This window comes from Corylus avellana, chromosome ca7 (genome assembly GCF_901000735.1).
Source record: "Corylus avellana chromosome ca7, CavTom2PMs-1.0".
Lineage (NCBI taxonomy): Eukaryota > Viridiplantae > Streptophyta > Magnoliopsida > Fagales > Betulaceae > Corylus > Corylus avellana.
Genome location: NC_081547.1, coordinates 11,682,962 through 11,694,511, shown reverse-complemented (window position 1 = coordinate 11,694,511; position 11,550 = coordinate 11,682,962). Strand labels below are relative to the sequence as shown.

The window sequence follows — 11,550 nt, the reverse complement described above, 5'->3', positions numbered from 1 at the left end:
ATTCTTAACGCACCATTTTACTTATTGTTGGACGTTGGTTTATTTTTAAAGCGATACTCACTTTTTTTTTTGTAACAAACTGCTTCATAGAGCCAAAACAAATAAACAACAAAATATCCCTCTCTAAGAGGGGAAAGGGGGAGGTGGATCTTTTCCATTATAGATGAGTATGGAGAGGAGATAAGAGAAAAAAGTTGGAATGCAGTAGTGGGAATGCAGTCAGAGATAACTCTAGCCGCGGCCCAATAAGCCACATAATGGGTGCAGAAGTTAGCACTTCTGTTAACTTTTCCTAGCCTCCCATTGAGGAGAGGAAGGAAGAAGAGATAAAGCATCAGAAATTAAAACATCTAAATGCCAATCCAAAACAGTGGAAGGTTGCTGTAAAGAGGAAATAACAATCAAAGAAACTCCTTCTAAAACAAAATTTCCTAGCTTCAAAGAGGTAGCTAGAGTTGCAGCCAGCAGGGCTGCTTGAGCTTCACCATAGGCGGGCTCACAAGGAGGACTGAATTGATACAAACTCTTGATGATGAAGCCATTAGAATCTCTGCAAACTGCAGCTTGGACTGAAAATTGATCTCTAATAGCTGTATCGAATTTGACCTTGAAATTGCCTGGATGAGGGGGAGACCAACGTTCTCTCACAGGTAGAGAAGTAGTTTTCCAAGCTGCATAGTGTTCTAAGGATAACCTCATAATATTGTCGGCAAACTTTGAAGCTTCAGGGAAGACTCTATTGTGAATAGCTTGATTCCTGGAAAACCAAAGAGTATAACACAGCACAATAGCAAAAATTTGGAAAAGATGAGTGTCAGCTAATGGGACACCAAAAGATTGGTTAGGAGATAAAATTCCGATGATCCAATTAGGCAAAGTTAGAGCTGACCATTTCATAGAATCAAGAGGCCAATGGGAAGCTCTCCAAGAAATTCTAGCAAAAAAACAACTGAAAAAGAGGTGATGAAGGGAGTCCTCTTCCACTTTGCATAAAGGGCAGATTAAGTCTGCCTGGGGAATGGGAAACATAGCATTGATCCTAGTCTTGGAGGGGACAATGTCCCAAGCAACTTTCCAGAGGAATAATTTAAGTCTATCCATCAGCCTAAGCTTCCATAGAGATTTCCATTGGATGGGGGTTAAAAGTGGAAATCCTAGGGGCACTTATGAGCTTGTAAGCTGACTTAGAAGTGAACAGACTAGAGGAGGAAGGAGTCCATATGTAATCTTCAGAAGAAAAATGAGAAATCCTGATTTTCTGTATCTCCCTAGCACTAGAGGAATCAAAAAGATAATTCAGCAATGGTATATTCCAAGAGGCAATAGAGGAAGTAAGGGTGTAGGAAAAAAGGTCAGTGATCAAAAGATTTGGAGAGGCTGAACCAGATAAGGAGAGGGAATGGGAAGCAAAAAGGTACTCATGGCATAGGAGGGAATGGTAGCAATAACTGATTTTATAAGAACCAATCTACCTGCTTGCGAAAGAGTTTTGGCTCTCTAGCCCTCCATCCTACATAACACCCTATCAAGGATAAAATTGAAAGCACCTCTCTTAGAATCACCCACCAGAATAGGTAGGCCAAGATAAAGAGATTTAGTGGGATTGGAAGTATATGGAAAGATGGCTGAGATGGATGCAATGGTTGAGGGGTTTGTGTTTTTGCTAAACCGGATGGAGGACTTGGTGGTGTTAATGGACTGACCAGACCATCTACAATACTTCTCAATGCAAGAGTTTATGCAGTTGGCTTCAGAAAGATTAGCTCTACCAAAAATAAACAGGTCATCAGCAAAAAGCAAATGGTGAATAGCAGCATTGTTCTTGGAAATCTTTAAGCCTCTAATAGAACTAGCTCTTTCCTCTCTGAACATCAGTCTTGAGAAAACCTCAGAGCCAAGGATAAAGAGGAAAGGGGAAAGAGGATCTCCTTGTCTCAACCCTCTCTCAGGGAAGAAGAAACCAAAAGGGCTGCCATTCAAGAGAATGGAGAAGGAAGCAGAGGAGATGCAAGCTCTTATCCAAGTAATCCAAGTAGAGTAGAAACCAAGTTTTTCCATGATAGCAAGAAGAAACCTCCATTCCATTCTATCAAAGGCCTTCTTCATGTCCATTTTGAGAAACAAATAACCCCCTCTTCCTTTCTTTCTCTTAAAGGTATGAATGAGTTCATGAGCCAGAATTGTGTTATCCTGAGTATTCCTAGACTGAGTTGGAGAGATAATTTTATGGAGAAGAGATTTCAATCTGTTCGCCAGGATCTTAGATATGATTTTGTAGACAATGTTACAAAGACTAATGAGTCTAAATTGATGAGCAGAATGAGATCCACTAACCTTTGGAATGAGGGCTATGAAAGTGTGATTCTGCTCCCTTGGAAGATGATTATTCTTGAAGAAGTTTCAAATAAAATTCAGCACATCTTCCTTGACATAGCCCTAATATTTTTTGTAGAAGAGAGCAGTGAATCTATTAGGACCCGGAGCTTTGGAGGATCCAAGGCTGGTTAGAGCTTGAATAACTTCCAATTCTGAGGGATTGGAGTAGATGGAAAAATTGTCCTCCTCAGTGACAACATGAGAAAAGAGGTCCAACATTTCTACCTCAATGTTGGGACTAGAGATGGAAAACAGAGAGGTGAAATGATTAGTGAAATTCCTCCCAATATTTGCCCTTGAGGACACCCAGGCACCAGAATCTAACTTGAGAAAATTAACAAAATTAGATTTCCTTCCAATGAGAGTAGAAGTGTGGAAGTATTTAGTGTTAAGATCCTTACAAGTCAACCAAGAATCCCTGGATTTTGAACGCCATAAAGTCTCTTCATGCTTGAGAAGCTGCTCTAACTCAAGCTTGAATTGAGTTTCCTTATCATAAGCAAAATTACAAGGAGGAGATTGCTGACTTAGATCAAGTTGAAGAAGAGTGGCCTTGATGTTTTTCTGAATGTTACCAAAATGAGTAGCATTCCATTTCAGTAGAGCACTTTTGGTTTGTTTGAGCTTTTTGGGAAGATAGATGGCAGGATTACCATAAACAGGAGATTTCCAAGCAGTGTCAATCACTTTTCCACAAGAGGGGCCTTTGGACCAAAACTCCTCAAACCTGAAAGGTCTAGGGAGGAAAAAGAGATGGTTGTTTGTGTTCAGGGAAATGGGGTTGTGGTCAAAGTTGAAGGCAGAGATATGAAGGAGGGAGTATTCGGGGTGTAAATGAATCCAATTTGGAGAGGCTAGGCCTCTGTCAAGTCTTTCTTTAATGATAGTAGGACCTTGTCTATGGTTACACCAGGTGTAGGGGTTTCCAGCAAACCCAAGATCAATCAAACCAAATTGATCAATAAAACTTCTGAGATAGCAGTTACCAGAATTGACAACAGGTCTACCACCAAGTTTTTCTGATTGAGACAAAATAGAGTTGAAGTCTCCTATACACAGCCAGGAGGCCTCAAAATTTTCACCAACAGAGGTGAACGAATCCCAAAAGGCCTGTTTGTCATTTCTGTCTGGGGGGCCGTAAACACAAGAAAGAATCCATGGAGAGTGTGGAGGATTTGAGTAACACCAAGCTGAGATGTTGTTCTTGTTTGTGATGAAGCAATCAAGATCCACACCTGGCCACCAGGTAACAACTAGACCACCAGTAGCACCATAAGCAGCAACTTGAGACATAAGAAAGAAGCCAAGTCTGTTCAACGTAGTAGAGACTTGGGGAGGAGAAGATTTGGTTTCAGAAAGAAAGAGAACATCAGGGGAGTGATCACGGATCAACACCCTCAAGCTACGAACTGCAGCAAGCCTAGAGAGCCCTATGCAATTCCAAGATAGGATCTTCATTGGTACTGGGGAGACTTGACACAGCCTCCCTTCAACTTGGAATCAACTTCAGCAGCCACCACTGCTGTAACCATTTTATTTTTACCTTTTCGAGTAGCCTTGAACATCGTTCTAGCTGGGGGTCTTTTTAGAAAGACTTGGAGCAAATGGCAAAGAGTAGTCTTTTGGTTGAGGTGTGAGAGTTTCTTGCTCAGAGGGAAACCCATGACCTTTTTTTGAGGGGGTGAGCTGGTCAATGGTTCTAGTTCTTTTCTTGTTATTGTGACGGTGATACTCACGTTTGTTATTGTGACGGTGAGAGGCCAAATGGACAATTGACGAGTTTGAGGCCTTTCTTAAAAATACTAATAATAAATAAAAAAATAAAATGAGCTACAAACAATTGGAGGCTTTTTTTTATTATTATTATTTTAAAGGAAGTACCGACTTTAAAGGTATATATTTAGGATTTTAAAACAGTTAACATTAATTTGGGTGTTGGGAATGGGAAACAGTTCAACAATTTGCAATTGCTATTTTGCAATTGTCCATTGTCATTCTTCAAAACCCTTCAATAATTCAACTAATGTGTAATAATTCAACTAATGTGTATGCATCATTAGTTTATTTATTGATGACATTGTCATTAATTCTATAAGTTGCGATAACTATTGTTGAAAGAGCTTTTTAAAAAACGAATGTTGTTAAAAATTGTTTACGTAATTGAATGACAAATCAGTGAATGAATGATTGTCTAGTTACATATATTGAGAATGATATATTCAAGACTATCGCCAATAAAGAAATTATGCAACAACTTCAAAGTATGAAGATTCATCAAGGACAATTGAATAAAGTAGCGCACTAGGTGTCACAAAAAAAAAAAAAAAAAAAAAGGAAAAATTTACTTTACTCCTCTGAAGTTTCAAGGGTTTTTCAATTTGAACCCAAAAGTTTAAAAATTGGCAATATACCTCCTAATGTTTCAAAAATTTTCAATCTAAACCTTCCGTTACTAATTTCCGTCAAATTGGATGGAAATCTATGAAATTATGTAATTACCCTCAGGCTTTTTTTTCTTTAATTTCCATCCAATTTAACGGAAATTAATAACGGGAGGTTTAAATTGAAAATTTTTGAAATATTAAGGGGTTACATTGCCAATTTTTAAACTTTGGAGTTCAAATTGAAAAACTCTTGAAACTTCAAGGGGGTAAAGTGGATTTTCCAAAAAAAAAAAAAAAATCTATTTTATGTTTATATGTTTTAAACAATAATTAAATTTTGTTAGTTATATTTTAAATATTTTAAATCAATTTTTATTTAATTTTAGTTTTTTTTTTTTTTTTTTCATTTATTAAAATAAAAATCTTGACCCCTCTAAATCAAAATTCTGACTGCCATTGGTCCTGCTACAGTCATGGCGGTGATGGTAAATCTTCTGAATTTGATTGTTTTTCAAACTTATACCGGCTACCTAGCTGAAAATCATTATTCTTTTGTTTTTGATGGTCAAATATGGTCAGGGATTTTATGACTATCAAGAATCCTAAGCTCAACAGCTAAGAACACCATGCTCCTCAAGTTTTATTATATTTATTTTAGAGTTTGTTTAATCCAAATGTGTTTGGAGATATGTAGTCCTTCAAAACCAAGATACTCCTAGTTTACAGCAATACTAGGATAAGAACATCTTAACACTGTAACCAAACAGATACTATTCTAATACCCAAACTTATTTAACATAGCTCTAAACCAAAATATGTCTATCCACGGAATAACAGAATCTGGGCTAAGGTTACCTTAAATACATATCCAAACAGAATAGATCTACTACTAAGGCACAAAGCCTTAAATGAGGATAAGTACATCCTTGCACTGGAATAGGAATAAATAACACAGACCGGGAGTGGGTCTCGCTTGTAGCCAAATACCTCTTGTCTTCTTCACAACCTTTTGTTTTTATTTTTGAACTTCCAGTACCAACGAAATGAACTTTCCAATTTTCAACCTCCTGTAGCCAAACCAAATGATCTTTCCAGAACCTTCACTTCACGCATGGTAGAATCGGACAGCTCCACCACACTCCACTTTTCGCACAGCCTCTGCACGACGCTGGATAAGAATCTCTGCAGCCAAACAAGCTTCTTCTTCTTCTTCAAGGTAGCCAAATCGCAGCACCACACGCCTCCAACGGCGGCACATCTCAACAGTGAAATCACCGCTTTTCACAGCACGACGCCGTGAAGGGATCGCACCTTGCGCTGCCACCACAGCACCACGGGGACCAGCTACTGCAACCCACGGTCAGACACAACAGATTTTTTTTTTTTTTTTTTAAATCGGCTAAACATAGAAGGAGAAAGGGAAAAACTGAGGAAAAAAATTAAAATTTCTAAGAGAATCGAACTGCTCTGATACCAAATGATAGGAACCCAACGGATTCTGTTACGTGCCTTTTGGGGATAACATAATGAATGGGAAGACGTTATCACATTGGGGAAGTGGAACAGTCCCAATTGGAAATAATGAAGCCGCTTTCAAGGCTTGAATTTGTGCATAACACTTGGCAGCTAGGGCTATACCATTGCACTGGACAGTTGCTGCAATTTCACCAGCGCACACACACATATAGATCTATTTATCTATCTATTTATATGAGTGTGTGTATATGTAGTGTATGAAAGTTGGGCATAGAGATAATGTGAGCATGTCATATGTAATGGTTGCCCAATTGCAACACATATATAATATCATTGCTTTAGGATAAAAGCAGTGAAGAGTTTTTTTAAAAGCATACAGTTCTCAAATAAGTGGTTTCTCCGTTGTTTTAGGAACTCCAAGTGTACAAGAGATGTCCAGGTTTCGAGCATTGTTGCAATCTTCTCTGAATGCAACAAAGAAAGGTACTATATGATTACCATCTTGACCTCAAGCCTCTGGAGAGTGTACCTGTAGCTATGTTTTGGGGTTGTCTTTGTTGTCATGAAGCAGTACCTTATTTTCTCTTCAATATGCTTTAGAATGTAATTGTTAGCCATGCTTCTAATCAATATCTGAGTCCATGCTCTACATAAGCGGATTATGAATGTCGGGGGATTTCCTTGTCTATCTATATGGTATGCTTGATATTATGTGTATTATCTTTACTTATGACTTTTTTTTTTTATTTCTTTTTCTTGCAAAACCAATATGTAGCTCTCACGTGGAATGTTGAAGACTTGATGCCTCCTACAGAAAGATATATATTCAATTTTAATTCAAAGGAAGAACTAAAAAAGTGGCATCTATATTCAGATTCTGAATATGGAGGTATGTACATACTCGAGTTCAAATCTATGTTGCATTCATATTTATGGAGCTATGCAATATCAGCCGAAAAAGTGTAGAAAACCATTTTGTGTTTGTCTGAATGCAATTTTGCTAGTTTCAGTCTATTATTTACTAATGAAATCGGCTCAATTGCCAAACCTGTCCTGGCTCAATGTCTTTGATAAACATAAAGTTGGTGTTACATATGTATATATGTATGGAAGTACAGGGCTTGATTATTTGAATCCCTTTGATTAGTTATATAGCTCTTATCAATTTCTTCGTGATATATTGCAATGGGTGTTACTGTCTGAGGTTATTTTAGAGAATGCCGGGAGACTTACATAGATGTCAATGTTTATTTGTATTCCAGGTTTGTCCTCAGCGTCTTTGGAGATCAAAGAATCTGATAATGGAAACAGTGGTACTGCTGAATTCATCCTTTTACAAGTTGTAACATATCAGTATAATCTCTACAGCTTATTTTTTCCAGTTATTTTGGCACTGACTACCCTTTTCATATTCTGGGAACACCGTACCTGGATTTTTTTTCTCGTGCAAAGAATGGAAACAAACTTTAGAGAGAAATGTGTGCTTTGAATACTTGTTATGGTGTATGATAAGGTGCAAATTTGGAGTTGTAATGAAATGAGGCATAGGAAATTGAAAAGGAAAACTACAAATGGAATGGAGCTCAGTATTCTGCTTCATTCATTTAATAGAAGGACACGATACAAGAATATTCTGTTCTGTGACAGCTATAGAATGACACCTCATTAGGACACCTAGCTACCACTTCTCATACTCTTAGGAAATTTCACCCCATTCCACAAATATTCTCATATTCACTCTAAGAGTAGACAACATTGTTGCCCAAAGAAAGAGTTGTTGCTTGAGTTTTTGACAAGATATTCATGCTGGTGGAATAATTATTTTTCTAGAAATGGGTCTCGTAGCCTTCTTTAAAAACTTGTGTTTAGGATACCTTCTATGATATTATGGAATAATGCAATAAGCATAAGTTGGCAATTCTTTCGCAAGTCTTTATCCTTTTCGAGTTCTGTTGTTTCATTTAGACAGTTTCTTGTCTGTCCCCATAACTCATAACTGCCTCGAACACCTTACATTCTAGTCATCATTTTTGACATGGCCTTTCAGTATGGTCAATCTCAAGTGGTCATATAGCAGATATTCATGAGCTCGAGTCTCCTTGCTATAACCACACCTTTTTGGATTGAGGGTGGAGCTCTCGTGCCATCATCATCATCTTTTTTTTTTTTTTTTTTTTTTTTTGGTCTCTTTTGGCTATTGTTTCATATGCTCATGTCAATGATACACGGGAATCTATAATAGTAAAAGAAACACATTAAAAATACAAGTCATTTTCAACTTCCAACTAGTTTGTGAACCCATGCTACATTTTTTGCAAAATCCATTAAATCTCTACTTTTTTCCAAATTGCTTATTTTAGATGCCTTTTGATTTCTGATACAATTATCATTTCAAATTTTTTTGGTAGGGATTTTCTGTGGGAACCTTTCCTTGGATGTTACTGAGGGTTCAAAATGGAAAATTACTCGCAGTGGCTTCTGTGGAATGCGGTCCAAAAAGGTGAACACTAGCTCCAAGATTCTTAGGAATTTTTAAATCAAGAGCTGGAATTGAACTTCACAAATTTGTGTTCATTTAAACTAATATTAGCTATTGTTATGCAGTACCTCTTTAGACCTATATGGTTGCACATTCTTTATTGTTGGCTACTCCATGTCATCAGTATGTGTAGTTCCTACCTTTATGGTTTTCCCAAATTACTTGCCTAATGGGTCTTTCACTTGGGCTTTTGGACTTCAAAAATATTCCTTTTGAACGCAAAAATGGCATGATTGTTGATGGCTCCTTCTTTTTGTAATGACTGTATTACAATGGATTCATTTTTGTAATTCTACAAAGATATTATTGAAGTGATTTCATTTTAATGTGTAAACTGTCCCTCATTCCTTTCTCTTAATATCCCATCAGAGGCAACTTTAGTAGAGCAGTGTTTTCCCGTATCAATTTTTATCTTTTGCAGTTTGATGGCTTCATTGATTTGGATGCATATGATACAATAGCCCTAAAGCTTAAAGGAGATGGAAGATGCTACATATCTACTGTGAGTATTCTTTCCCCTGTTTATGTCATAAGAGAAACAAATATAGATCTGCACTTGTATCTGCGGTTGTGGCCTTACTCTGAACCTTATTCATTGAGGTAAAACTTGCGAGTTTTGTACTGAACCTCTATTAAATTCTGATGTAGATCTATACAGAAAATTGGGTCAATTCACCTGGACAACAGGAAGATAACTCATGGCAATCTTTTGTTTTTGTACCCAAAGACAATTGGTATATTGCGAAGGCAAGTTTCACTTTCCTTAGGTTCTGTGCTTAGAAATGTTATATTATGAACGAACTTTGCTCGCATTGACAGCTCTGGTTTCTTGATGCTATGTAACTGTATGTGCTTAGGAACATAATATGGGTAACTTGGCTTACTACCAAATGGTTTGGTGAGCGGTGAGTCTTGGGATTAAATCCCACAATGAAAAGCGCTTGGGATTATTTTCACTACATCGGCTAGGTGTCCACTAGTGTCTTCGGTCGGGCTCTATGGCTGAACCGACTTGAGGGAGCACCTACGGTTTGTCCGTCTAAGCTTCTCTTGTCATTGGTTACTAATAAGTAGGTGTTATTATGGTTACGTAAAAGTAGGAAAGCTACTCTGGTCACCCCCTCCTACCCTTTTTACAAAGAAAAAGATATGATGAACTATGTACTCTACAAAGACTATATATATTTGAAGCTCTACATACACTATATAAGGTAACTGATATGATGCACGAGCATGCTGTGTACCATATGGGTGTCAATAACACCATGGTGCTTTTGCATATCTACAACTTTTATTACTTAAAATAGCCAAATAGGTGTGTAAACTATATATTTTGGTTTATGCTTAAAATTGAACTGGCCTTTGCAGATTCCCCTTGCTCGATATTTACCAACATGGAGAGGGAACGTTATAGATGCAGAAATGGAAATGAATCCATCTCGTATTCTTGGAATGTCTCTGTCTGTTAATGCTGAAGGAGGAGTGCCAGGCGCAAGATCTGGACCGGGCGATTTCAGGGTTGAAATTGATTGGATCAAGGCGTTGAGAACACAATAAGTTAATGTAGACTTCTTTGGGGAGGAGAAATTTAGGCACTGATTTTGTGTTATAATGACATTTTTGTTATTCAACTTTTATCAACGAAAGCAGCTCTCTGTGAGTGGGACTGTGGACCTTTTTTTCTTTTATTTTCCTTTTCGCCTGCAAATTATCTATAACGTCCTAATTCGAATGATGGGGGGGCCTTCTCTTGTAACCTACAAAGCCAAGTGATCTTCCAACTTATCAAAGTACAAAAATATATATATATTTTTTTTAAAAAAAAAAAAAAAAGAGAGAAAAGGAAAGAGTAATCCAAAACGAATAGAGATATTTAACAATTTGTTTATAGAGTCTTTCATGACGATTTCAATTCTCTCCAAAGCTCTAAGAAAATGAGTGTTCTTGCTACTTTTGGGCAAGATTAAGAACATATTTTTCTTCAAATTTCAAAATCTAGAAACACTCTCCTTTGATTATGGGGGAGGTGGTTTTCTCCAAAAAAATCTTTTCTCATTTGAAGTGACAATGGCTTTTGATGGTTTTGAAAAATCTGTGTGGGTGGACAGCAAGTAGCAGTCAAGATCAGTGTGTGTTGGATAAAAAAGTGAAGGCAAGTCTGAGAGTTGTGATGGTGATAAGAAGCATGCCGGGCCCAGATGATGTGCCCAACAATTTCAGATAGAGAGGGCCGAAGGGGGTAGAGACAAAGAGGCACGTGACTTCCATCCCGGGGCGCTGGGATTTCACGTGGGCATTTGGAGCCACGGTGGACCACTTGGGAGGGACTCCTTCAGAAGGTCCCAGAGATATTGGACGTGCAAGCTGACTCGTGACTGCATCTCTACGCCAACTCCAATTGATTCCATTTTTGTGAATACTTTTCAAGCTATATATATATATATATATAGTGAATTTCATGTTTCTCAATTGAGAAAATTGTTTCTTGCACGAAATCTTCTTCTGCATGGTTTTTGAAACACATTGTTTATAGGAATTCGACTGAATTAAGTGACCTCATTGTCTGTTGTAAGTTTTTTTTTTAATCAAAAAGGTGAGAGGGAGAGATTAATTGTAGCTATTGTACTTGGGCGTGACCATGAAATAGCACAAACCCGATGAGAACCGATCAGGAAGGACTTAAAGGACGGAAATTGCAGGTGCAGCTTCAAGATCAACCGAACTATAACTTAACTACTCGCCCCATCAAAGCATTAATAAGACTCAAGAGAAACA

General features: G+C 37.6%; 1 protein-coding gene across 2 annotated transcripts; it reads left to right on the top strand.

Annotated features, from left to right (window-relative positions):
* The first annotated feature begins 5,787 nt into the window (after positions 1-5,787).
* LOC132188769 (probable complex I intermediate-associated protein 30) lies at positions 5,788-10,461 on the top strand. Of its 2 annotated transcripts, XM_059603304.1 has the most exons (8): positions 5,788-6,119; positions 6,648-6,719; positions 7,012-7,125; positions 7,499-7,549; positions 8,645-8,736; positions 9,197-9,277; positions 9,424-9,522; positions 10,144-10,461. In XM_059603304.1, the coding sequence occupies exons 2-8, from the start codon at positions 6,668-6,670 to the stop codon at positions 10,330-10,332; spliced, it is 678 nt and encodes a 225-aa protein (XP_059459287.1). In that variant the 5' UTR covers positions 5,788-6,119; positions 6,648-6,667; the 3' UTR covers positions 10,333-10,461. The 2 variants fall into 2 exon arrangements, with proteins under 2 accessions (XP_059459287.1, XP_059459288.1); XM_059603305.1 differs by lacking the exon at positions 6,648-6,719.
* Positions 10,462-11,550: the final 1,089 nt, after the last annotated feature.

Coding starts and splice junctions, on each gene's coding strand:
- LOC132188769 (XM_059603304.1), top strand. CDS start 6,668: ATGTCCAGGTTTCGAGCATTGTTGCAATCTTCTCTGAATGCAACAAAG. Junction 7,126..7,498: donor TTCAGATTCTGAATATGGAG/GTATGTACATAC, acceptor TTTGTATTCCAG/GTTTGTCCTCAGCGTCTTTG. Junction 9,523..10,143: donor ACAATTGGTATATTGCGAAG/GCAAGTTTCACT, acceptor TGGCCTTTGCAG/ATTCCCCTTGCTCGATATTT.